Genomic DNA, 25,731 nt, shown 5'->3' with positions numbered 1-25,731 from the left:
TCTGAATGACTGAGCTTGCAAAATGTTTTGGGGTTTCAATATGAATACATTATGTCATATGGAACCCCAAAAAAAGGCAGAAATTGTGTATATTAACACTAGTTTGATTGTGTTTATAATGATAACACCTTTTGTATTATTTAGTATGAAATCTTCCTTTTTTTAATACTTAAGGTGTTACCATATATTTCCATATATTTGATTAAAAAAAAAAAACAACTCAATTTGCTCAACTAACATTCTGCTGGCCATTGCTCCCTTTCTTCGCTTTTCTAACAACCCAAGGCTGTGGAGGAGGATGTTGTCGGTGATTATGTCACCCAAGCCCCTCCCGTTGCTTCGGATCCCGCCGTTGTCCCAGAAACGGCGGAAAAGGTGGACACTGGTGTGGAAGCATATGACTTGAAGGAATATGATGACCTAAAGGAGTATGACTTGGGAAAGGTTGACAACAGGTTGTATGATTATGGGGCATATGATGAGTATGGCCCCGCCCCCTCGAAACCCTCTGCCGCCTATGATGAGGAATTAGGGCCCGGGGTGGCTGCTGAAACGGACGTTTCTGAGAGCGCCGTAAGTATTCACACCCCAATTTGGAGACTGAGGGGTGTGTGCATGTGTGCACGTGCATTTTTATCTCGTTAGGCATGAGTAACGAATCACTGGCATGTTGCACCGGTCGTGCCGATGATTTGATTGACCTCATTGTTTGGGTTTGTCTTCACAGAATGCTTCACCTCATACATTCTGAAATCATTTCTCCACACCTAACCATCAATCACATGATTAGGATTGTTTGGATTGGGGTTTGCATGTTAGCAATAACTAGTTGATCACCATTGACACCATTGCTCCACTTCAAGTCCAGGGGTTCATTCTTGCTCCGGATAACTAACATTTATTTGCCTGATTATTTTCTTCCAGTCTGAAATCTGACCTCTGGCTCCCACATATATACAGTCTTGATGGATGGAGTAAAATGTGCTGCCATTTTTGCTGTCTTTACTACCACAGGTTGCTGGAGCTGGAGGAGCCTTTGGCCAAAAGGGAGAGAAGGGCGAGCCTGCTGTGATTGAACCTGTAAGACTTTAGTGCTCAGGAACTCTAATCTTGAGTCGATCTGAATTTAACTCCCCCTGCTGTCGTGTAAAATACGACAAATTGGAGTAAATATATTTGTTTAAACACACTGTTTTTCTACTGCCAATGTTTGTTTTCTCAAGGGTATGCTGATTGAAGGACCACCAGGATCGCCTGGCCCAGCTGTGAGTATAAATGATTCAAATGCTCAGTTGTTGTTTTCCACAACACGGTCACCTGAATTGATTATCACGTTATTCTATTTCTTGGCTAACTTCCTGTTGTTTTTGAAAAGGGTCTTCCCGGCCCCTTAGGCCTACAAGGACCCCCTGGTGGTGCTGGAGATCCAGGTGACAGAGTAAGTTTTATTTATTTATTTTTTTTAAATTTAGATTTGTGACTTTTGCCACCATTACGGACCACTTCTTGGTCATTAAATTAAACTTATATTTACATCCATGTTATTTTCTGATAGCTTTATCCTGCATTGATAACTGTGTCAAATGGATTTCTTACTTTCTTGTTGTTTTAAGTTAATTATGATCCGAGTAGCTGCTAAAGTTAATTACATCTAGCACCGGATTTCATTGCGTGTGCATTCTAATCACTTAATCGGTTATGGTGACCCGTAGGTCAAAATTGCTGTGTTTGCAAAATACCTGAAAAATGTCTTTGTCCTGTCAAATCAAATTGTTCTAATGCGAAAAGTCTGTTCAAATCAAATCAATTTCCATCTATTTACATCAATTTATTCTTTCCACACGATCCACCATAGGGTCCTCCCGGTCGTGCCGGTTTGCCCGGAGCTGACGGCGTGCCCGGACCTCCCGGTACCATGCTGATGCTGCCAGTAAGTTGTACCAATATTAACCAGTTGAAGTTATTTTTGTCCCACCGAATAATGAGGGACAATTAGTAACGCACCGAGGAACCTTTTCATAGTCTTCGTGTGTGTATATTTGTGTGTAACAGTTCCGCTTCGGTGGGGATGGTGAGAAGGGTCCGGTGGTGTCGGCCCAAGAAGCCCAAGCTCAGGCCATCCTTTCCCAGGCTAGAGTAAGTGGACAAGGACATGGAAATTTAAAAAGCTACATTTTAGTAGAACAAATGCATACAATGTTAAAATATGAATCCAAATCAAGCAGATACAGTAAATACTATACGCAGAATATTATATCAGTCATCTTTACTTTTCAGCTGGCTATGAGGGGACCACCAGGGCCAATGGGCTTGACAGGAAGATCAGGGCCAGTGGTGAGTAACTTCTTTCAACTATTCACCTTGATTTTTTTTTTTTTACATCACTCCTGTACCTTTCAGCCTCCAACGTACATTCAACAAAAGCATCGTCAATGAAACATGTTAAGAATGTAGGTCCTTTTGTCAACATGTTTTATTTTACTAACAGATCGTAAAGTTGACTTTTTTCATTATATATAAATGAAGCCATCATTATTCTAATGATGGCATCATTTAATTGTGGTGGAGTTCATGCCAAATTGTTTATAGGGAAATGTGAGCAGCATTTAGGGGCTCAGCCTGCTTGTTGCTATCTAGGTGCTACCAGCTGCTTAGAAAATGTACTTCTGTCTACCCCCCACCTTCCACTACCTCTTTTTTTTGGGCTTGTTGATACACGAGCCATCATTATCTGCTGGAAAAAGCGCATGGATAGAGCCTCTGTGAAATCTACCTTTCACTGGCTTGAGTCCAAGTGTAATCATCCCAAAAAAATACAAATAAAAAAAGAAGCATCATGCTGGATTGAGATTTTAATATTTATTAATTGTGTGCTCTTATTTGCTTACTTTTTGAGCTGTATAGAACATAGACATATAATAATTTTAGCAAAACAAATTTATATTTACATTTCCAGGACATGTTTGCCCACAGTCTCCTCAAGCCCGTGTCAATCTTGAGTCACATACAGTGGGATTTAATGTAGTTAAACACTTCCCTCTAGTGGTTACACTCAAATAAATCCTGCCATTGCTGGACAAAAGTATATTATGCTGACAATTTTCCAGACAATTGGTTTAATTTGTCCTATCATCTGTCAAGGGTCTACCTGGTTCAACTGGACTCAAAGGCGAAAGTGGAGACCACGGTCCTCAGGTGAGAATGATGTGTTTCAAAAAGAAATAGCAAGTGAAAGTCACTCAAAAGTTGTATTTTTTTGTGTGCGTGTCTGTCTAAAAGGGGCCCCGCGGCGTCCAAGGGCCACCAGGACAAATGGGAAAAGCTGGCAAGAGGGTGAGTGGCCTTAATGACCCGTCCACTCTCACTGTACAGTGTTTGTTGTTAATGTGGAGTTGTTTGGACCTGCTGCTCAAACACTGAGAGGATTATTTACAAACCAACAAACAATCGCTTGCTTAAAGGCCTGTACAGCTTCCAATCATCGGATCAATTGCCGGCCTCTTTAATCTGTCTGAAAATGTCAAAGTGAGTCAGAAAGCGAATAGGTGACGTGCGGGCCCAATATGTCTCACCCGCCAAGCGGCTTGACCTAATTGGTTACTAATATTTTTGTTACTTAATTAATTTTTTTACAAATTATTAATTTTTTTACAATTATTATTATTTTTTTTATTAGTTGTTTTCTTTTGTTTTTAGGGTCGTGCCGGAGCCGATGGTGCACGTGGGATGCCTGGAGAGCCAGGCAGCAAGGTACAAAATAGATTTACGAGCAGTTATGTCTGCAAAATAGTGCAATATGAATGTTATGCTACTGTGAGTTGACGTTGTTGTCTTAAAAAAACAACAACAACAAAAAAAAACAGGGTGACCGAGGCTTTGATGGACTACCCGGACTGCCTGGTGAAAAAGGACACAGGGTAAGTTCAGCCATATTTTATCTTATAAAAATACATTTCAAATATCTTTATTATGAACCATCAATAGTCTTTGTGATCATTTCCAAATGTTTAATTGAAACTAAATTTTATTATGAAATGTCAGGAAAGGGAAAAGAATGAACAAAAGTCATTAGATGTGAGATCATCAGGAATTTCATAATGTTTTAATTTTTTTTTTTTTTTTAATTAGGGTGAGCCAGGACCAATGGGACCCCCAGGATCTCATGGAGAGGATGGACAGAGAGTAAGTACATCTGATTTTGAAAACACAAGTTGGTAGAACGAAAGCAAAAATAAAACACTAATCTTCAGTCACCCACTGTTATTTTGAGTTGCATCAAACTTTGCATTTATCAAACTGTCTATTTCTCCCCCACAGGGCGAGGATGGAGAGATCGGACCCAGAGGGTTGGCTGGCGAGAGTGTACGTTTATTTATTTTTTCAAATTAATAACACCGGTCGACACATTTTTACAATTTTTTTTAATGAGTGATTAGATTATTTTTGTATTTATCTGATTCCAAATCTGCTCTTGTTTGGTCTCTAGCACATCTGCTTTAAAAATAATAATAATAATAATAATAATAATAATAATGGTAATACTCTCACTCCTTGTAGGGTCCAAGAGGTTTGCTGGGACCCCGCGGTTCCCCCGGACCTCCTGGCTCACCTGTATGTACATGATTTGATCACTTCCTGATATTGGTAAAAGATTCGCATTCGTCCTCATTTTGATTTCGTTTTTTCTGCCTCACAGGGTATTGCTGGAGTTGACGGGCCTCATGGTCCAAAAGGAAACATGGCAAGAACATTATTTTGTTTGTATCTTTCAAACATTTCCTCTCATCTCTTTAGGCATTCTTTTGCGATTCACAGCTGAGATCAGAGGTCATTCCTGTGCCTCAAAATGACCTACAGAAAATCCTCATTTTGTATTTGTTATGGCATTTACTTGCATTTATTGGCAATAGAAATCTGAAGGACGCTTGAATATATTAACAAGTATAAACCAAGTGATACTTTTGAATTCAAGTCCGGCCTTGTGTTGTGTTTGCTTTGACCGCTGCTTCGTATTTTGATTAGGGACCACAAGGAGAACCAGGACCACCGGGCCAACAGGGTATTTCAGGGACTCAGGTAAACTCATTCATCACACTCTGAATTGCAATCTGATGTCAAAGCCAAGTGTGTGGAAAGTTTGAATGGCGTTGCCATAGAAACCAAAGCTCATCGGAATGCACATCTTTATTTCATAGGGTCTTCCCGGTCCCCAAGGCCCTATCGGACCCCCTGGTGAAAAAGTACGTACTAATTATTTTTTAATTGCATTTGTTCTGTTAAATGTGCATAATTTAGGGAGGGCAATTGTTTTGTTTCTGATAACAGTCTTTATTGTCATACAAAATTCTTAATATGTATTTTTCTCATCTGCAGGGACCCCAGGGCAGGTCAGGGTTGCCTGGACTTCCTGGTGCGGACGGACCCCCTGTACGTGCAATTATTATTTGTGGTCAAGCAGCCAGAATAATACTTTGTTGGGACCATCATATTTGAGTATCATCTGTGTTATGTTTTTACAGGGTCATCCTGGCAAGGAAGGTCCGGCCGGAGAGAAAGGAGCCCAAGTAGGTATCTTCAGGAATTCTAATAGTCTTTTTACCTAAATGATTATTCCCGATGTCAGGCTCAAGTAGTGTGTCATTGCTTTGCTCTTTTCGTCCACCCTGACTACCATTCTTCTTCTTTCAGGGTCCACTGGGTCCACAGGGTCCAATCGGCTATCCTGGGCCTCGTGGTGTCAAGGTAAGTTCCTTTAGAAAATTAAATAATTCAATAATAATGGTCTGTTTGAATTGTAGTCAAGTAATGTTTGTACAGTTTCATCAGATGAGCTATTAAAGAGTGACATATCCAACAGGGTGCTGATGGTGTGAGAGGCCTGAAAGGTTCAAAGGGAGAAAAGGTAAGAATGAAAGTCAAGTGAGGGGAGTGAATTCTTTATCGTTTGTATTCAAGCGGCAACGTCTGTAACTTGGGCCCCGTCTTTGCCCTCCTCACGTCCGTCTGAATCCTTTGAGCTATTGCCTAGCAGAGGTCAGACGATGGGATGGCCTCCCTCGGTGGAGACGAATGTGAAGCAGCCGTGCTCAAGGCGCCTCGCTTTCAAAGAACAATTAACAATTCATCTCCAGTTCTTTCAAGTGTTTGCGCGTGTGTCACTACTCGGAATTTAAAGCTCTGAAGTAGCTGAAATGGTCACTCGAGATCGATACAAATTTGATTGTATAAAATGTGAGTTTGATGTTACCATAGTAACGGTGTTAGTGTGTGCTAGTTCGTGAATGATTCAAAGATGTGATTTAAACTCCTGAGCCTTGAGGATGAAGTTTTGTCATGAATAATGGATGGGCTTTTGCTCATGTGTGTGTATGAGCGGATAAAAATACAATGCTAAATGATCTATCACAAAATAATGATTTATATTATTACAACTTGGAAATGACTGTTTGTTTGCAATGAGCAATTCTAGAAACATGCTGTAGGTTGTTCTTGTTTTGTTTTAGGGTGAAGATGGTTTCCCAGGTTTTAAAGGTGACATGGGAATCAAAGGAGACCGGGTGAGAAAGAATTTTTCAATCTCACGTCCAAGTCACTCAAGGTCATCATCTTAATTAAAGATTTTTCTAATCAGGGTGAGGTTGGCATGTTGGGGTCCCGTGGAGAGGATGGTCCTGAGGGACCTAAGGGAAGAGCTGGCCCCAATGGAGAAGCAGGCCCCATCGGTCCTGCTGGAGAAAAGGTAATATGACAGTGGACACCTTTCTGACAAACATTTGGAGTTATTGCGGCTTCATGATTTCATTTTACTCAGGGTAAACTTGGAGTACCAGGATTGCCGGGATATCCAGGAAGACAAGGACCAAAGGTAAGTGATTGTTCAAACAAAGCCAAAGCTTAAAAGTTGACTTTCAAGCCCATCTTCATTTTTTTTTTTTAAACTTGAGATTGATGCCTTGCCTCTTGCCCAGCTAGTAAGGATAAAGCCTTTCAAAAGAATGGATGGCATTTTCAAATAAAATATCAGAATACCGTTGGGATTATTGCAATACAACTATACAGTCCTGTTTAATAATTCAAAAATTCAAGAAACATGACATGTGAAATGATCAAAGATTGCGTGACTCAGCACAATTGACTTCTTGTTTCCAATGCAACGCGATATGGGCATCACATGTTGGTAAGATGGTCGCTTGATTATTTGTGCGTGTATGTTCATTTAAAATGACGTGCTCCTCATTTTGAAGAGTTGTCCTGACTACAGAATGAATTCCCTTTGTGTCCTTTTATTCCCTGTCTTGACAGGGCTCCAGTGGTTTTCCCGGATTCCCAGGAGCCAATGGAGAGAAAGGTGCCAGGGTAAGAATTCTAAATCACAAAATTATCTTTAATGTATATAAGCTTATATATTTTGTTATTGGTTCTAAAAGGGTGTTGCAGGCAAACCTGGTCCAAGAGGACAAAGAGGTCCAACGGTATGTACTCATAATTTTACATTAATCTTATTTCTACTTGAAATACTTAATTTTGTCCTCTCATCCTATATATTTGTTTTTGTTTTTGCAGGGTCCTCGTGGGGCTCGAGGAGCCCGAGGCCCAACAGGAAAGCCAGGCCCCAAGGTATGACTCAATATTGATCATAACATACAAGTGACTCTTAAATTGTAGAGAATAAACTATCATATAGATTAGAACTGAAAGATGTTTGATGATCATTTGTCGCTGTTGTTGCGGTTTACAGGGCACATCGGGTAACGATGGTCCTCCAGGCCCGCCTGGTGAGAGAGTAAGTCCATGATGCATGATTCTAATCAAACTTGGGGCCATATGATTAGGTATATCCTCCTCCAAAACAATACTTCCACACCTTGAATCTTCATATATTTATTCCAGGGACCTCAAGGACCGCAGGGGCCTGTGGGTTTCCCTGGACCAAAAGGACCACCTGTAAGTAATCTACACATCACTACAAAATATAAAGCAATCTCCTTGAAACCAATCCAATATATTTCATCCTTCAAAATAGGGACCACCCGGGAAGGATGGACTGCCTGGACATCCGGGCCAGCGTGGTGAGACAGTGAGTACTCCCTTAATATATTCATTTTAATATATGTTATTATTAGACACACTATATGGAGCATATTTACATTCTGGTATGACAACGTTTCATTTTTTTTTTTTACACAGTAGGCTATATTCCGACAGACATGAGATTAATCCAACAATAAAAAAAAGCAAATTCGGACCATGTCGCATTCATTTGGCTCTCTCGGGATTTTTATTCCATACTTGAGATGAATCACGAGTTGTGCAAGGACTATAAGCACATCATCGCCTCGTATGATACTTTTCGTTTCTGCTATCCAAACGACGATATACTCTTCATTAGAATGTTTATGGTCCTGCATTTATAGTTAAGGAGCTCGCTCTGCAGGCATCCAATATGTGGATTGATTACAGTGATAAAAATGCTCATGGGTTGTCAGTACAAGTTGTAATGCAGAAAGTGCATATCAAATACTGAGTGTTAGAGTCAAGCTGGATCTCTGTTTCCGCTAAATGTAATATGAGGGCAACATTGGATGGGGGAAAAAAAAAATCACAAAAGTTACTTTGCCCTATGAAGGGTAAAGAATTTTAAAGTGTATCCAAAGGGAATACCGCACGGCATAAACCAATCAAGTGCAACTGTCAACTTATTCAGCAGCTTTTTTTTCTAAACTAATTGTTCAGTAGCTTCCACCGTTTTCTCCGGAGAACTCCGTGTGTGTGCATGTGTATTTCTTTCTGATGACATTCAAACTGTTCTTGAGACAAGAATCAGACATCCTCCTGAGATGATCTTTCTAAAAGTATTTTGTGAGATTCTCTGCTTAGGTGGTAAAGTGGTGCTGCTTCAAAAATAGGTCAATATATTTATTAGGTTTGTTTGTTTTTAATTTAAGACTTTATTTTCTTTCAGGGTTTTCAAGGAAAAACTGGTCCACCAGGCCCAGGCGGTGTTGTCGGGCCACAGGTAAAAAAATAAATAAATACTAGTACATATATATATATATATATATATATATATATATACTATGTATATATCTGATTGTCTGTCACCTTTACCTCTTTTACTAAAATAAATTTCATATTAGGGACCCACAGGAGAGACCGGTCCTGTTGGTGAGAGAGGCCACCCTGGACCTCCAGGTCCACCCGGAGAGCAAGGTCTCCCTGGAGCTGGTGGCAAGGAGGGAGCAAAGGTGAGTTAAGACAGCGTACATTATTTTTTGACAACAGTCATCTGTTATACGGCTTACGTAAAAGTTTCCATTTACTCCGAGGCGCCTCCGTACTTACGTACAAATTTGTGTCACGTCGGCAAAAATGGCCGTGGCCATTAGGTATATGTATTATACATTACATACTACTGAAATGCTCTATCTGAATTCTCCCGTTTGTCACCATTTGAGAGCCCATTAGAGGCCGTCGGGAGGCATTTTGTCCAAACGGCTCCCCTGACTTTCCATTGCACTTAACCTCCTCCTCTCTCCAGTCTTGTGCTTTCATTTCCACCCCCATCTTCCCTAAAACAGACAATTTAATCAAGTCTGTCAGCCGACTCTAAACACTTTACTACTCCCAGACCCATCTCCCTCCCTCGTTTTCACTCAGGCCTCCATTTTAGTATGCCAGGGACACTTTGCTGAAGTCCAAGCAGCAGAGTTTGAATCTTTTTATAAGCCCCACAGGCTCTCCTGTGGCTGTGCCTCCTTGTTTTGCTCAATGAGAAGAAAATAGCTCGAAGAAACTTTTCTGCTTAGAAAATGAGTTGTCATTGTGAAGACTACATTTTTTTTTCAATTACAGTTGCATTTGATCAGAATTGTATTGTCAAGAATTAATGTATCATTGCCTGAGTTTTAATGAGTCAAACTTAGACCGGGATTTTTGATTGTGTGTTCAGGGAGACCCCGGACCGCAAGGTTCCTCTGGTAAAGACGGTCCTCCTGGCCTCAGAGGTTTTCCAGGCGAGAGAGGTCTACCTGGTGCCACGGTAAGAGAGCTACTTGACGTTAAACATATTCATCAACGCTTCCCTCTCTCTACCCATGGCTTTGATATAGGAGATGGTGACAGAGCTTGACTCCATAACAAATGAACCGTCACCTATCTCCAACTATTCGCTCATTTAGAGACAGCAGCTCTCACATTTAATCTTATGTCGAGGAATCGCAACGTGACATGGAACAAATGAAGTCCTCAACTGCAATGCATCATGGTCCGAGCTGAAGGGAGGATGGTCAGGGATCCAACTGCAGTGTTTTTTAATGATTTGCCAAATACGGTGTGCAAGACTTCCTATATGATTTGATATAAATTGGTTTATCGTAGATTGCATATGGCTTGTATCTGTTGCATTGGTGACAATAGCAAATATTTTGCTGATGAAGGAAATAATTGACATTTTTTTTGTTCGTAGGGTCCTGCAGGTCTGAAGGGCGGGGAGGGGCCCCAAGGTCCACCTGGACCTGTTGTAAGTATGATAGATGTATTTATTATTGTAAAATTAGAAAAATAATCCAGAGAGGTATCACCAGAGTTTTTATCAATAAGAATGTGTGTAGTGGTAAAAATTCCAATCTAATACTATACCATTGATGACAAATGTATTTTTTGTCTTTATTTTGACTTAGGGCTCTCCTGGTGAGAGAGGTCCTGCTGGGTCAGCAGGTCCAATCGGCCTGTCTGGTAGACCTGGGCCACAAGGTCCTCCAGGTCCTGCTGGAGAGAAAGGTGCACCTGTAAGTATTAGTAAACATTGATTGATACAATACTTTCCTTATCTTTGTCTGAAAAGAAAGCAAAGAAATGTCTTGACTGTATTAGGGTGAGAAAGGTCCTCAAGGTCCAGCTGGTCGTGACGGCGTCCAGGGTCCTGTGGGTCTGCCTGGACCTGCTGGACCACAAGGTCCACCTGGAGAGGATGGAGATAAGGTCAGTAAGCCACATCCCAAAGATAGTTTCAACATCTGTCAGTGGTGAGGAAAATTATTGGAGACAGCCGACTGATCTTTACGTGGATTTCCTAGGGAGAGGTTGGTGAACCCGGCCAGAAAGGAAGCAAAGCTGATAAGGGAGAACAGGTTTGTTTCTCAAGGAATTCTCTTTACAAATCCCACTGGATATTTTCTATCCTTAATTACTTCTGATTTTTTGATAGGGTCCTCCTGGACCAGCAGGTCTTCAAGGTCCCATTGGTGCTCCAGGTCCTGCTGTAAGTTGCCGTTACAATTTTGTACTGGAATTTTTTTGGTGTGTGTTCTATCAGCAACTGTAAAACTGTTGGTTCTCAGGGAGCTGATGGAGAGCCTGGGCCTAGGGGTCAGCAGGGTATGTTTGGACAGAAAGGTGATGAAGGAGCCAGAGGGTTCCCTGGACCACCTGGTCCCATCGGCCTGCAGGTTAGAGCCATTTATTTCCCTCAGTCATTGTGAGGCCAAATTGTTGACGATACAAACTCTTAAAATGACTCTGCACTGAGGTACATTTAATAGACTTTTAAAGAAGACTCATTCACTTCCTACCGACTTTCCATTAATTGCAGCGACCAACCTCCTGCACTTGTGACTTTCTGTTTATCACTTTTAGCATACTGGGTAATTAGACCACTAACGATTTAATCTCAGAGGACAACTTGACACCAATGAGATGAGATCTCAGCATCAGGAAATTATCATGCATTGCACAGAGATTTTGCCGCACAGGATTGATTTACAAGCGATGTGCGTTCAGTTTTACGGCAATGCACACCTCTTGTGACTTGGATGACGTTTCCTTTTTATCTTTGTGACGTGGTTAAAGATTTATGTTTTTATATCCTCAGGGGCTTCCAGGACCTCCCGGTGAGAAGGGAGAGAACGGTGATGTTGGCCCTATGGTAAGAAATGTGACCTCAACTGTTACGCACTTAAGTATTGAAAAATGTATACAATATAAAATATATTTTCCGTAGGGTCCTCCTGGTCCCCCTGGTCCTCGAGGTCCTCAAGGTCCAAGTGGAGCTGATGTATGTATGCTAACATTTGAAATCAAATAGTAGCTATGTTCCACAGTCAGTGATTTCATTATCAGCTATCAGCAGGTGTTGTTCAAGTTGTTTCTCTGTATCGCAGGGTTCACAAGGTCCTCCTGGCGGTGTGGGTCCAGTGGGCTCAGTGGGAGAAAAGGTACGAGTGAAAACATTTCCCGTATTTGTACGATCATAATTTTACTCACTGAGGTTTGTCTTTCTACAAGGGTGAACAAGGTGAAGCTGGAAACCCGGGACCACCTGGAGAGCCTGGCACTGGGGTACGTAATCTCGAGAGCCATTCCATTCTGTTCAATTCATACCGTCACACACAAAAATTGACGTGATATGGTTCTTTGTTCTGACATGACAGGGACCCAAAGGAGAGAGAGGAGAGAAGGGTGAGGCAGGACCTCCTGGTGCTGCTGGACCCGCAGGTGCTAAAGGACCCCCTGGAGATGACGGTCCAAAGGGTAACCCTGTAAGCATTGACATAAATATAGAAATCAATATATATATCTACTCCACGGAGAGCATTTTGCCTCAACAGCAGCAAATCTGGTCAATGACACAACTTGTTGGTCTCTTTTAAAAGGGTCCAGTCGGATTCCCTGGAGATACCGGTCCTCCTGGAGAGCCAGGCGTTGCTGTGAGTACTGAAATCCTCAAGCAATATTCACTTCATATCTAAATCTGATTTTGATATATGCTTATTAAATTTAAGTCGGCCTCATCACCGAAAAGAGACCAAATATATTTTTGACATATATTTGTATTTCTTCAGGGCACGGACGGAGAACCTGGAGAGAAGGGAGAGGATGGTGAAACTGGTCAAGCGGTAAGTAATTCATATTTATAATGCTGGGTTCAAATCGGTACTGTATATTTGTGACATAACATTGTGTTTCTGTGGTGATCTCAAGGGACCCCCAGGTCCATCTGGGGAAGCTGGCCCACCTGGACCTCCAGGCAAAAGAGTAAGTTCAGAATTTGTATGGGGATTGGATTTTTTGTCACGTGCCTGTCAGCAATCCAAGTTTGCAAACTGCCAACGTCCGAAGGTTGCCGTGCGTGTGCCATATGTTTGCACTCAAGTACGAGTGATTCATTTTCATTAAAAAAAAGAACAGGGGAATAACAAAAGTTGGAAATTTAAAGTGAAAATCCTGCTGTGATCAAAAGATGCTCTTAAGTCTGATGGTAAACGAGCAGTGAGACTTCCAAATCAGGAATCCGTTTTCCCCTTACGCAAAAGAAATGAAAAAAGGCTTATCAAGAAATTGATCCTTGATTCCTTTAAATCTTCTTGAAAATGAGAGCCATTGCGAGCGTGACACATTATTGATCTCATGCTGCTGTCTGACAGCTGCGGCAAAGCAGATTCATAACATGAATGTGGAACCATTGCTGACAGAAAATATGACTTGGCTCAAGAAGTGTCGAACAGAATGTGAATTTGGTTGTTAAGATTATTGAATTGGGAATTGCAGTCTTGTCAAATTAAGAACACCCAATTGTACTTAAAGGTAATGTTTTAATGGAGCGTGAATGAGATATCTGCATGGTGGTACTAAGCTGCTTTCACAGATGCTGGTGATATTTTCGAGATTGGAAAAGTCATAAAACACATTATGGCCAACTTTTATTTGAAGAGGTAGTCAGTCACGTCATTGTCTAAAAAAAAAAGCTGTTTACTTTCATTGATTGCATCATTTTGGGAAAATTGAATCAATCCATTGATTCACTTTGGCAAAGTTTGGAAGGGAAACAACTACTCTGTGAACCAGGCCACAGTCTTATTAGTGCAGACAGAGAGAATCTTGAGCACTAGTTAAAAGTTTAAGATGACAAGCTAATAAAAGCTCCGAGGCAGAAGGATCTCTCTAGGGGTATTAGCGGGCTCAATTTGGACTTTGGATCAATAGGCGCTCCGGCTTTGGCTGGCCACATGAGTCGAGCAGGTTGATGGTGGAAAGATAAAAGAGGAAAGGATGACCCTGCAATGCGGATCAAATTGATATTGACACATCAGGCACTACTCAGCTTGTCGTGATTAGTGTCTGAAACTCTTTGGGAAAAAATAAATGAAATAAACAAGGCATATTTTTTCGCCCTTCCCAACTGCTTGTTGCGAGGCAGAATTTTCATCCACTAAGGAAATGCGTTTTGACATACAAGAAATACCCATGGAAAAAAATTTAACAATAAAGATTACTATATACATGTCTTTAATGATTATATTTTATATTTTTGAATAAAAATCACTTTTTTTTTTTTAAAAATGCTTCATAACAATGGTGCTCTCCTTCCCAGGGACCTCCGGGAGCTGCTGGTGCTGAAGGCAGACAAGGCGAGAAGGGCGCCAAGGTAACAAGCACTCAATTCAATTTTTTGGCTTGAAGTGACGTCGGTACTTTTACCAATGAGTACAACTCTTTTGCCGCAACTTCCTGTTTCCAGGGTGAGGCTGGGTCTGAAGGTCCAGCAGGTAAAACAGGACCTGTTGGACCTCAGGGACCTGCTGGAAAGCCTGGTCCAGAGGGTCTACGTGGAATCCCTGGCCCTGTTGTAAGTCGAAATATATTTTATTTGAGAGATGAGCTTGAAGCAGAGGAAATACAAAATTTGTAATGTCATTTTTTTTTTACAGGGTGAACAAGGACTTCCCGGTGCATCCGGTCAAGATGGCCCACCTGGACCAATGGTTAGTACATGTCACCTCGTCCTTAAGTATGTATCACATACGTATGTATCGTAGGTCAAAGCTTTTTATACTTCAACTTTAATGTTATATTCCGCACCACGTGGTTCTGTTTTAACATTTTCATTTCTACTTTTGTTCAGGGTCCTCCTGGACTTCCTGGTCTGAAGGGTGACCCAGGCTCCAAGGGTGAAAAGGTGTGTTTATCGGATTTCTAGTGAAAGAAAGCAATTATTTTTGGCGTTATGCTTAAAACGTTCTTTTTCAGGGACATCCAGGTTTAATCGGTTTGATCGGACCCCCTGGTGAACAAGGAGAAAAGGGAGACCGAGGTTTGCCTGGACCGCAAGGGTCATCTGGTAGCAAAGGAGATGGTGTAAGTAGTTTCTGTCTGACTTGGTTGAAAAAGACATCATGATGGCCGACTGTAATAATATTTCTTCCATCTCATCTTTTATTAGGGTATCGGCGGATCAGCAGGTCCTCTCGGTCCCCCCGGTCCCCCTGGTCTACCTGTAAGTCTATTCAATAATTGGATCATTTAAAATTCAGCTGAGTGAATGCAAAACTGATAACCTCTCTCATTCAGGGTCCCCAAGGTCCAAAGGGAGCTAAAGGTTCATCTGTGAGTCAAATCATTTGAAATCCAGTTGAAAATAATGAAGTGACACTTGGTTAATATGATGAATGTGTCTCACAGGGTCCGGCTGGTTCTAAAGGAGACACTGGAACTATGGGTCCTCCGGGTCCTCCTGTGAGTATATAAGGACTGTGTATGAATTAAGAGGAAATTTCAACACGTATGACACACGTCTCCCTGTAGGGTCCACCGGGTGAGGTCATCCAGCCACTGCCCGTCCGCTCCCCTAAGAAGACCAAGCGTTCCAGCGACATGCAGTCCGATGCGGCCGGTACCTTCATGGACTACGGCGAGGGCATGGAGGACATCTTTGGCTCTCTCAACCATCTCAAACAGGATATTGAGCGCATGAAATACCCAATGGGGACTCAGAACAACCCAGCCAGAACATGCAAGGACCTGCAACTCTGCCACCCGGAGTTCCCCGATGGTAAATCCAGAAAAGGAAAACACAACAGTGTCGCATCAAGTCGTACATTTTGATAAATATCTTTTTTGGGTTTGTTTTAGGTGAATACTGGATTGATCCAAACCAAGGTTGCTCAGGGGATTCTTTCAAAGTCTACTGTAACTTTACTGCTGGGGGAGAAACCTGCATCTACCCCGATAAGAAATCCAATGGGGTAAGTCAGTCTGCATTCTTAATACTCATGATTTATTTTCTCTGAAATCTTATCGTGGTAATGTTTCATTAGCAAGCAGGCTATGGATCACATGAAAAGCCTTTTGCCTCAGGGTTAACACACTCTGGTGCAACCAAAGAAGCAATATGCAAATGAGAAATATTTGTTGGAATTAACAAGAAGACGAGTATATTAGTAAAATAACATGTCTTTCTGTTTTACCACAGGTCAGAATATCCTCATGGCCTAAAGAAGTTCCAGGGTCATGGTACAGTGAATTTAAGCGTGGTAAAATAGTAAGTGTTCTCTCTTTCTTTCTTGATTCATCAACTAGCTTTTAGTAAAAAAAAAAAAAAAAAACCTGAGCGAGAGCTCATGAAAACCCGTCTTCAATATAACATCACCGTCATCCTTACTTTGCCCTTGAGCACGTAAAAATATCCCGTCGTAAACAACTCCTGCTCAATCGAAGCGCTTAGAGGACAAACTTTATGTCACGGCTTTTTCTTTTTAAAGTAGCTCGTTTGTATTTTCAGCTGTTGTTGTTTTCCTCTTATTTACTATCAACCTGAGCTTACACGTGGATTTTTCTCTCCCGCCGCAGCTTTCTTACGTCGACTCGGACGGCAACTCGATTAACATGGTGCAGATGACCTTCCTCAGGCTATTGACAGCCTCGGCGAGGCAAAACTTCACCTACAGCTGCCACCAATCCGTGGCGTGGCACGACGCCACCAGTGACAGCTACGACAAGTCGCTACGCTTCCTGGGTGCCAATGACGAGGAGTTATCTTACGATAACAACCCTTACATCAAGGCCCTCTCAGACGGATGTGCGGTAAGGAAAAAAAAAAAACATCCGGATGACTTCAATCGTCGGCTCAGATTTTTTTCATTTGAGTCTTTTTTTCGTTGCAGACGAGGAAGGGCTACGGAAAGACTGTGATGGAGATTAATACTCCCAAAATCGATCAGGTTCCAATCATCGACGTCATGTTGACTGACTTTGGGGACCCAAATCAGAAGTTCGGGTTTGAAGTCGGGCCCGTCTGCTTCCTCGGCTAAATAAAAATGACCAAAAAAAAAGGACTTGATGGGGTCAGCAGAGAAAGTCAAGTTGAAGCCCCGCCCCCTATACTCCCCCTCCCACACACCAACCCAGGCTTTTCTATGCCACATGCAAGTTTTGAATAAGAGATGGTGTAGCAAACATGTCCTTTCCATGTATGTACGCGTAAACCCGGAGAATACTTGTTGCCCTTGTAGGGCTGGAACCACATGACCCCATCACGGAGCAAAAGGTGAAGGACATTTGAAAGCGTGGCAGAGGAGGCGGGCCAATCGGAGCGAGCCGGGGAAGAGGCGGCGGACCTCCTCTCCGGGTTCTCCTGGTGCTGTAGGAAATTCAAATGGTGCTTGTTCAAAAACACACTCCAAAGGAATAAAGAGGTGCTAAGCAAAGAAAGAAGGTATATTTTGATAATAATAATAATAAAAACTGTAAGTATTTTGTACATTACTGTTATTTCTGAATCCACTTTTCAAAACTTGCATGTGTTCCATTCTGCTTATTTCAGCAAACGGATTCCACATTTGAATTCTGTTTACCAATACTGTGTGTACCTTTTCACCAGGCAAATAAAGTGAGCATCCAAACAATTCTCCATTGCCAAATTTAGACTTTGCCCTTTGTATATATTGACACTCCAAAAAAGCTTAGCAACAACATAATGGCAACATCTCCCACTAATGTTGTGATCCTGTGCTAGTAGCAATCATGGCATTCATTTAATTAATTTAATTCTATTTGTTGCTTTTTTTTCTGTTTTGTTTTCTGACAGGCTTTTTAATTTTTTTTTTTTTTTGGTTGTATACCTCAGACTTTCTTGATAACCTTTTAGGATGCAAGGATGTTATACCCTGTATATACCTTGGTTAAACAATTAAGTTGATATATTTTGGGTGGGGATTATTTTTGAAAAGAGAGAGTTCCACAACTGCTCGACATCCACTGTTCAAATCCTTTCTGTGAATGCAATGAGAAGCCCCTAAGGTGACCCATTTTTGTAACTAAATGTTTTTTTTTCATGTTGCTTTTTATAGTTCCATTAAATATTAAAACTGGATTGGAAACAACAGTGAACTGAATGTCTCAGTGGTTTGTGTAAAATGACGTCAACTAAAAACTTTGGGCTGGTGCAATTCCATCTCTCTTGAAACCAATAAAGTTCCATCTTACAATATTTTGCGTTCATTCTTGGCATGTGGATTTGATTTTTAAGAGAGCTTTGATTTTTTTCCTCACTCAAAGAAAACTCAATCAATAACTCGCTGGCATGACAGCCATGATTTCCCCAAACAATTCAAAACTACACAAAAGTAATTATATTCGATGTTATTTGAAAGCTGTTTATGAATGTTCCTCAATAATATGCCGTCTCGGGGAAACGCTTGATATATTTCACAGATATTACATTTTGTTATTTATTATCTCATCAGCCTCTTAAGCAAATGGCAACAATGAATCTATAAATCTTGCCACACAATTTCCACTGCCGTGGGATACAAAACAGTTTGTAGATAAGAAATAGAAAAATCTTGTTATATTGATGAAAGAACGACACAGTTGATTTATGACCCACAGAAAAACCTGTGAATGCTGATAAAATATATACAAAGTTTTTGAGGACTTCTAAAAACTAAAATGGGAGATGTTGAACTCAACAGCAGTCTGTCTAATCTACATAATCATCAAATAGACCTCTACAACTCCCTTAACATTTCTCTCTCTATCTCTTGCTCGCCCTCATAATCCTTTCCTTGGTTCTCACTGACTACCAAGGAGAGGTGGGTGTGATGCCAGTGAGCGAACAGACGTTTATTCGTGAGCCGAGCTCTCCTCTCTGCGCACTCCAAGAATCGTACCCCCCCCAACCGGCCACTGTGGGGGCTGCTCATAGTGAAGTCGGAATCCAGCTACATTAACGCACAGCAGTCAGCATGCGGCTCCTCTTGAGTATATTGTACTCCTTCTTCTCCCTGACCATCTTTGGATTGTACCCATCTGCGGTGAGTTATATGACACAACATTTTCATTTAGTTTTTGAGCATCTCCAAAATCTCCATCACTAATGAAAATCCCTCATATTGCTAATCAACACTGCATTATATCTGTAAATCATCAAATCATCACTATTCATCTTAAATGTTGTCATCCAGACCTTAGAAAAGTTCCAAATGTATTGCTACATACATTTCAAAAAAGATTGCTCAACGTGTTGCAGCGCGTGGCAATGGGGGAGCTGTCCATTGTCGTGGTGCTGAAATACTAAAAACAATCGACTGGCTGGGTGGGGGGCTTGCAACAATCAAGCCCCCCCCCCCCCCCCCCCCCCTTAAACCTTCTATTAAGGGGCTTGAAACTGTTTGAAGGGGATTGAAATAGTTTGAATAGGGTGACTAAAGGACAAGTTAATTCATATCCCACTCCTATTTGGGGAATATTACTGGTGCACAAATGAATTGCTAATTGCTGGGGGTGAAATGATTAGAAAATGCAAACCTTTTATGGAATTACTCTAAGCCGCAAAGAATTAAGCTGTCACTCACTGGATGCCAAACCCTTTCGCAACACACAGCTTTGTTCTTCGATGCATTGAACTGAGCAATTTGGTGGCCTCCACTTTGAACATGTACATGAATGTGTTAGAAGTGCCTTTAATATAAGATGTGTATTTTGTTCCCCGTGCCCTAACAAAGCCAATCAAAATATTTGCATTGCACAAGCCAGGTATTTATGTTGTGGCTGCTCATAGAGCATCTGTACTGCAATTTAGAAAAAAGTCATTTTGTCCAAAATACTCACTAAAGACTTAAAGGTCGGGATTAGGATTCGGGTCATCGTTGGAATTGGAGTGCTGCCACATATAAATGGACTGATAATGTGCAATTTTTTGAACTGCAAGAGGCTGTCATCAGTTTTCCTTTTTATCGCAGCAAACACAGCACCAAAAGGTGAGTTATTTTGAATGAATACACTGTGGCTATATAATCAATTTTTCAAATTCAACTTTGTGATAAAATGCGAGATAGCAACATATCACAATCAAAATGTGGAATTACAATAGAGCTGCAACTCTGTAACAATTTTCTTGGAACTATTTTCATTGTCATTCAACAGAAACTAGAATGTATCCTGCCAAATGACAACAGCACTCCATCACCGTAGCAATTGTTTTGCAGTCATAAACACTGTGAGGGAGGATGATGATAGTGCAGGCACCCACATCAAGTAGTGAAGCCACTTTAGATTCCAAACGGATCTGAAAGCTTAACATGTCTTAATGGCTGCCACATTTACAATTTTAGCTGCTTTTGACTCAACCGACAACCTCTTTTGTTCTCCACTCTGAAGTGTTCTCCTCTCCTGGTGGTCGTTATCGTTGCTATGGCTTCTGTCTTCAGGGTGTTACCATTCATCTCCGATATCTGCCTCAGTCTGATTGCAGAAACGGCTACTCATTCAACTTAGTCTTCCTCTGCCATTACATCTGAAGTGTTCACTCCATAAGAGTCGTGCACATTACACCGCCGTGGCTTGTTTGAACAGGCAGATGGACGAGGAGATGAATTAGCTTGGCAAGACGGACTTGTGTAAGCTATTCGGCTCAAAATGTACCGACAAATCAAATTTGTTTACTTCTCGTCCCACTTTTTACTCTTGGTAAAAAGAAACGAGATACCAGGATTGAATGTAAGGAGTCTGAAAAATGTGTCTTTGGGAGTGAATTAAAAGGTGATCATCTTCCTGGAATTTTTCAATTCCATGTAGGTCTAAAGCGAGTATATTATTCCACATGATTATTAATCATGTTCTTGGATAGCCAATACCGAAAAAAAATTTTTTTTCAATATGTGCACAGCAGTGTTTTAGGCCAGCCTTTGGAGACTTATTGCAGCGGTCTGACAACAGAGAGTTGAAGAGACAATGAGGGAGTTAGACAAAAGCGAAAAAAGTGTGCTAAATTACAAGTTAATTGCAGCATTCTCCACACGTTGTTCTCCAAAGGTTACCTTGAGCCCGACGCTACGATAGCGCAAGGCTTTTTGCGTCCAGTCAGCACATTGCTTCCTTTGTGCGCTGTGTTGACTGTGAGCAAACAAAAGCGGGACCACCTTGGAGACTAGCTAAAAAGTGGAAGCTATTCTCTTTGTTTTACAATTTAAGATTGGGTACAAAAGCTGAATAGAATATAAACTGCATGCAGAAAAAGGAAAGTTGGCCTACAGCATAAATTGTACTCATGGAAGCACTAATGAGAAGACGCTGGAAGTGTGCCAGTTCACATTCATCTGTTGAATGAGTTTTAATTCAGTTTGCTTGCAAACTACAACAGATCTTTCCGGGAAATCTTACTCAAAAGTTTACATGCATTTTAAATGAGGCTTGGGAACTAAGTGAGAGTTCTTGGGATCTGGTTGAAAGGTTAAGTTGGAAATAAAAAGGTCCTCTGTATGATGGAGAATATTTATTTATTAAAGTCAGCTCATGGAAAAAAAAATGCAGTAATAGAGAGTCAAAGAATTGTTGACCTTTGTTGTACATGGTTGCTGAGAAAGAAAGCAGAATTGCACTCAGGAGACCTCAACACCAAGGTTAAGGTGTTAACAAAAGAGGAAGAAAGAGTGAGGCGGGATATATTTGCATTTGTTTGCCCAACCACCCACCTCATGGCCAGTTGTGTTTTTTTTTTCCGTTTGCGAAAAAAAAAAAAAGACGAATGAATGAACACTTGATTGATCTTGGTCATATTTAAGCAATAAGAATTATTATGGCAATGAACTATTTGAGAGCAAAAATAATGTCAGTTCAGAGTAAATATGAAATTGGGGACAGCTTTGTCCCGCAGGCTGCCATACATAATGAATGACGGACATTTTTTATGTTGATTTACTTGTGACACATTCATAAGGGGAAATGAATGCTTTCCATCAGCATCTTCTCATTATTCATCTTTTGTTTTAAGCCCGTCCTCGATCAATATACAGTCTAAATGTATGTTTTGTGCTTGTAGACTATCGGGCCAAAAGAGGGTTGGCAGGTGTACACTTCGGGTCAGGATGCTGACGGACGCTGTATCTGCACTGTCGTGGCCCCAGAACAAAGTTTGTGCTCCAGAGATGCCAAGAACAAGCAGCTCCGCCATCTTCTTGAGAAGGTAGGAAGGAGCGCTCAAATTCTTCCTTGTTTTTTTTTTTTTAATCAGCCATTTTGGGTTCTAGGTGCAGAATTTATCTCAGTCCATTGAGGTTCTGAATATGAGAACCCAGAGGGATTTTCAGTCAGTGATGAAAATGGAGAACCAGATGAGGGGCCTGAGGACCAAATTCAGACAGTTTGAGGATGATAAGAAATCTGTCATGAGCAGAAACTTCCAGGTCTGACATATTTGCGCTTACGCTTTTTTAATTTCTCGGACACATTAGTTTTCCTTTCCCGCATTTAGGAGCTTCAAGACAAGATGGACCAGCTGAAGCCATTGATCCCCGTGTTGGAGCAGTACAAAATGGACGCGACACTCATCTCCCAATTCAAAGAGGAGATCAGGAATCTCTCAGCAGTGTTAACAAGTATTCAGGAGGAACTTGGTGTCTACGACTTCGAAGAACTCTATCAGCGGCTCCTGCAACTTGATACCAGGCTCCGAAGCTGTATGGGCAAATTAAGTGAGTCAAACAAAATTTGACCTAATCCAAGCCACTATTTCATTATATTGATTTTTTTTTATTATTATTCTCAGCATGTGGAAAGTTAATGAAAATCACCGGGCCTGTTACGCTAAAGATCTCCGGAACCCGCTTTGGGGCATGGATGACCGATTCACTCGTATCTTCAAGACACAACAGAGTGAGTTCAAGATTCTGTTTTGGTTTTTTGTTGTTGACGCCATTCTAAATAACATCTCCCATGTTTGACACAGGTTTGGTACATGGATGGTTATACCAACAGTAAGATCGTCCGAGAGTTCAAGACCATGGAGGACTTCACGGCAGGAGTGGTTGCTCGTACGTACAGCCTTCCGTTCAAATGGGAGGGAACCAATCACATCGTCTACAACGGCTCACTTTATTACAACAAGTACCAGAGCAATATTATTGTCAAGTACAACTTTGAGACAGGCACCGTGCTGGCCCAGCGAGCTTTGGAATTTGCCGGCTTCTATAATGTGTACCCGTATACGTGGGGAGGATATTCAGATATCGACATCATGGCGGATGAACTCGGAATGTGGGTGGCCTATGCCACCAACCAAAACGCTGGCAACGTGGTCATTTCTCAAATCGATCCGGACACCTTACATGTCCTGAAAACTTGGAACACGGAATACTCCAAAAGGAACGCCGGGGAGTCGTTCATGATCTGCGGGACGCTTTACATCACCAATTCGCATCTGTCTGGAGCAAAAGTTTACTACGCGTACTCCACAAAGACTTCCACGTATGAGTACATAGACATTCCATTCTTCAATCAGTACTTCCATATCTCCATGCTTGACTACAATCCCAGAGAGAGAGTGCTCTATGCTTGGAATAACGGACACCAGGTTATATTCAATATCACCTTGTTCCATGTCATCGAAACAGATGATGACTCTAAAAAGTGAGATCAACATTGACGAATTGTTTAGTCCAACCTGGATAATTGTGTGGTTCAGTCCTCTAATTTTTAAGTTCAAGACTCTGAAATGGAGCATGGAAAGCAACGTCTTTAACTCGTTCAGTACCATTGCCGGTTATAGACGTCAAAGATATTAAATGGGTTGGTAGTGAATGAGTTAATGCGGGGGGGGGGGTCCATAAGTCCATTAAACCATTCTATGGCTGGAGCTGGAGAATTTCCCAGTTGGGCAAAAGGCAGACGTCATCTTAAAGTGGTTGCCAGACAACTACAGGGCACAAAAATTCACACCATCTCTGAGTGGGGACTGAAGTTGTTACCAAGCGAGTGGACCACTGCAGCATGAGTACTGTAGAAAAACATTTTTACACTTTTTCCACATTGATGATACACCTAAATATGGCATTGCTATATTGTACAATATATGCCCAGCTTCTTAGTTTGTGCATGCATGCCTAATGTGCATTATGTTCTTACTGCCCTATGCTTCTCGTGCTTGCAATCGGTGCAATTTAGCATTTTATTTTTTCGTCTGTATATTTTTCGTGCATTTTTAATAAAATATTTGTTGAAAGCAGTTGAATCCTTTTCATTCACCATTAAAGAAATGCACATTATATTATACAATATAATTGAAATTATTAAAATATTAGATATAAGCATGGATAGCTGACTTCTACTCTGTTCACAGGTAAATGTGGTCTGTCATATTTTTTGAGTAAATTCTAGTTTTGGAGTATATTCTAGTGTGTGGTCTGTGGAACAGCAGTGCAGAAAAGAAATGACACAGCCAAACAAAGCACCCACCTTAAATACAAAGACAACGAGTCTCACCTGGACATGACACGAACGACTGCAGCTGATTGGCTGAGAAAAACAAATAGAGATCGTCACCTAATGAGTAGATGCCACATGGTGAAAAAAAAGAAAAACAGCAAAATGACATCACATGAAATGAAAGTAAATCCAAGCCAACTTTTGTTTTATCTTCAGTTCAGTAGCATACTGATGGAAATGTCCAACTGTAATGTAACATATTTCATTACTATGACTCAGCTTGCAGGGGAAAGATTACTCATAGTCACTGTGCCTTTATAGAACTTGGGTATCAGTCTTGAAACTCCCAAAGATCATCATAGCGCATTCAGCACTGAACATTGTAATCACATTAAATCAGGAGAGCAGATGTTGGGGGAAGCTGCTCAAATTTACCTCACAAACGCTGCAGTGTTGATAATAAACACTGGATTTAATGCAGCACTAAAAGCCACCATGATAATACTTTTTGTTCATGGGATGTGATTGTGTTTAGTTTGACATTATTGTGATTGTCCTGTAAACACCATTTATTTGTGTTTTTACTTGCTGGTTCTATAAATTAAAAAAAAAAATTGTATTATTCTTAGAGGGAAATATAAGGAAGAAAATGCCGTCACTGCTACACATTTGTTGTCATTTTAAAATGCCTTAAGTCGGCATTTTAAAAAAAACTATAACACATACTTCATGCTCAGCCCACAAACAAGAATATTGCTTGTACTATTAAAGAAAATATCTCTTTCAAATGAGAATCTCGGCGTATTGAGTCGAGAATAGGCATTCAATTTACAACCAGGCGATAGACTCCACCTTAATACATATTTCATCATAAATAATAGTTTGGCCGTCAAAATTCTCTCTCAGGCTAATAAATCATAACAAAAGGCAGCCATGTCCAACCAACCTGTCACATTATGAGCATGCGAATAATATGAAAAGGCCTTTTCCATCATTCTTTGCCTTTGGGCCGTGCTGTGTTGCTTGCTTGGTGTGCGTGCAAAGTCAGAAATGTATTTCTATGCTCCACTCTCTCAGGTACACTCATATTCTACTCCAGTCTGAGAACAGCAGGCTAGCTCTAGATTTTTGATTAAATATAAAATTATATTGAGCAAAAGCCACCCCCGCCACGTTGTATTATCTGAATGGATTCAGTTGTTCATTTCTCAGAGTTGGCACTTTTGTACAAAACATCAGAGCGGTCACTGAAAGCAA

At 41.0% G+C, this 25,731-nt stretch overlaps 2 protein-coding genes across 4 annotated transcripts in view; both read left to right on the top strand.

Moving 5' to 3' along the window:
- The window catches only part of col11a1a (collagen, type XI, alpha 1a), a 29,110-nt gene extending 10,923 nt beyond the window's left edge, over nucleotides 1-18,187 (top strand). For 2 of the 3 annotated variants that reach the window (XM_085939352.1, XM_085939349.1), the window contains 60 exons: nucleotides 286-573; nucleotides 1,015-1,080; nucleotides 1,224-1,265; nucleotides 1,376-1,438; nucleotides 1,856-1,930; nucleotides 2,053-2,136; nucleotides 2,278-2,334; nucleotides 3,142-3,195; nucleotides 3,280-3,333; nucleotides 3,697-3,750; nucleotides 3,864-3,917; nucleotides 4,129-4,182; nucleotides 4,318-4,362; nucleotides 4,558-4,611; nucleotides 4,697-4,741; nucleotides 5,023-5,076; nucleotides 5,196-5,240; nucleotides 5,374-5,427; nucleotides 5,520-5,564; nucleotides 5,689-5,742; nucleotides 5,858-5,902; nucleotides 6,504-6,557; nucleotides 6,632-6,739; nucleotides 6,812-6,865; nucleotides 7,303-7,356; nucleotides 7,428-7,472; nucleotides 7,564-7,617; nucleotides 7,739-7,783; nucleotides 7,891-7,944; nucleotides 8,024-8,077; nucleotides 8,963-9,016; nucleotides 9,138-9,245; nucleotides 9,950-10,039; nucleotides 10,466-10,519; nucleotides 10,680-10,787; nucleotides 10,873-10,980; nucleotides 11,076-11,129; nucleotides 11,207-11,260; nucleotides 11,340-11,447; nucleotides 11,870-11,923; nucleotides 11,999-12,052; nucleotides 12,159-12,212; nucleotides 12,283-12,336; nucleotides 12,429-12,536; nucleotides 12,651-12,704; nucleotides 12,840-12,893; nucleotides 12,979-13,032; nucleotides 14,369-14,422; nucleotides 14,516-14,623; nucleotides 14,706-14,759; nucleotides 14,900-14,953; nucleotides 15,025-15,132; nucleotides 15,218-15,271; nucleotides 15,346-15,381; nucleotides 15,457-15,510; nucleotides 15,580-15,826; nucleotides 15,907-16,019; nucleotides 16,247-16,315; nucleotides 16,624-16,857; nucleotides 16,938-18,187. In XM_085939352.1, the coding sequence (XP_085795478.1) occupies nucleotides 286-573; nucleotides 1,015-1,080; nucleotides 1,224-1,265; nucleotides 1,376-1,438; nucleotides 1,856-1,930; nucleotides 2,053-2,136; nucleotides 2,278-2,334; nucleotides 3,142-3,195; nucleotides 3,280-3,333; nucleotides 3,697-3,750; nucleotides 3,864-3,917; nucleotides 4,129-4,182; nucleotides 4,318-4,362; nucleotides 4,558-4,611; nucleotides 4,697-4,741; nucleotides 5,023-5,076; nucleotides 5,196-5,240; nucleotides 5,374-5,427; nucleotides 5,520-5,564; nucleotides 5,689-5,742; nucleotides 5,858-5,902; nucleotides 6,504-6,557; nucleotides 6,632-6,739; nucleotides 6,812-6,865; nucleotides 7,303-7,356; nucleotides 7,428-7,472; nucleotides 7,564-7,617; nucleotides 7,739-7,783; nucleotides 7,891-7,944; nucleotides 8,024-8,077; nucleotides 8,963-9,016; nucleotides 9,138-9,245; nucleotides 9,950-10,039; nucleotides 10,466-10,519; nucleotides 10,680-10,787; nucleotides 10,873-10,980; nucleotides 11,076-11,129; nucleotides 11,207-11,260; nucleotides 11,340-11,447; nucleotides 11,870-11,923; nucleotides 11,999-12,052; nucleotides 12,159-12,212; nucleotides 12,283-12,336; nucleotides 12,429-12,536; nucleotides 12,651-12,704; nucleotides 12,840-12,893; nucleotides 12,979-13,032; nucleotides 14,369-14,422; nucleotides 14,516-14,623; nucleotides 14,706-14,759; nucleotides 14,900-14,953; nucleotides 15,025-15,132; nucleotides 15,218-15,271; nucleotides 15,346-15,381; nucleotides 15,457-15,510; nucleotides 15,580-15,826; nucleotides 15,907-16,019; nucleotides 16,247-16,315; nucleotides 16,624-16,857; nucleotides 16,938-17,084 (4,464 nt within the window). In that variant the 3' untranslated portion in view covers nucleotides 17,085-18,187. The remainder of the gene's footprint in view (nucleotides 1-285; nucleotides 574-1,014; nucleotides 1,081-1,223; nucleotides 1,266-1,375; nucleotides 1,439-1,855; nucleotides 1,931-2,052; nucleotides 2,137-2,277; nucleotides 2,335-3,141; nucleotides 3,196-3,279; nucleotides 3,334-3,696; nucleotides 3,751-3,863; nucleotides 3,918-4,128; nucleotides 4,183-4,317; nucleotides 4,363-4,557; nucleotides 4,612-4,696; nucleotides 4,742-5,022; nucleotides 5,077-5,195; nucleotides 5,241-5,373; nucleotides 5,428-5,519; nucleotides 5,565-5,688; nucleotides 5,743-5,857; nucleotides 5,903-6,503; nucleotides 6,558-6,631; nucleotides 6,740-6,811; nucleotides 6,866-7,302; nucleotides 7,357-7,427; nucleotides 7,473-7,563; nucleotides 7,618-7,738; nucleotides 7,784-7,890; nucleotides 7,945-8,023; nucleotides 8,078-8,962; nucleotides 9,017-9,137; nucleotides 9,246-9,949; nucleotides 10,040-10,465; nucleotides 10,520-10,679; nucleotides 10,788-10,872; nucleotides 10,981-11,075; nucleotides 11,130-11,206; nucleotides 11,261-11,339; nucleotides 11,448-11,869; nucleotides 11,924-11,998; nucleotides 12,053-12,158; nucleotides 12,213-12,282; nucleotides 12,337-12,428; nucleotides 12,537-12,650; nucleotides 12,705-12,839; nucleotides 12,894-12,978; nucleotides 13,033-14,368; nucleotides 14,423-14,515; nucleotides 14,624-14,705; nucleotides 14,760-14,899; nucleotides 14,954-15,024; nucleotides 15,133-15,217; nucleotides 15,272-15,345; nucleotides 15,382-15,456; nucleotides 15,511-15,579; nucleotides 15,827-15,906; nucleotides 16,020-16,246; nucleotides 16,316-16,623; nucleotides 16,858-16,937) is intronic. The other variant, XM_085939350.1, reaches the window with a different exon arrangement.
- Nucleotides 18,188-18,878: 691 nt separating this feature from the next.
- LOC147041714 (noelin-3-like) lies at nucleotides 18,879-24,274 on the top strand. Its single transcript, XM_085939008.1, has 6 exons — nucleotides 18,879-19,088; nucleotides 22,094-22,237; nucleotides 22,302-22,457; nucleotides 22,526-22,745; nucleotides 22,820-22,926; nucleotides 23,000-24,274. Exons 1-6 carry the CDS (start codon nucleotides 19,020-19,022, stop codon nucleotides 23,681-23,683), a joined length of 1,380 nt encoding a protein of 459 aa, XP_085795134.1. The 5' UTR covers nucleotides 18,879-19,019; the 3' UTR covers nucleotides 23,684-24,274.
- Nucleotides 24,275-25,731: the final 1,457 nt, after the last annotated feature.

This window comes from Syngnathus leptorhynchus, chromosome 19 (assembly GCF_054491065.1).
Source record: "Syngnathus leptorhynchus isolate UIUO chromosome 19, UIUO_Slep, whole genome shotgun sequence".
Classification (NCBI taxonomy): Eukaryota; Metazoa; Chordata; class Actinopteri; order Syngnathiformes; family Syngnathidae; genus Syngnathus; species Syngnathus leptorhynchus.
This window is presented reverse-complemented; position numbering and strand designations above follow the sequence as displayed.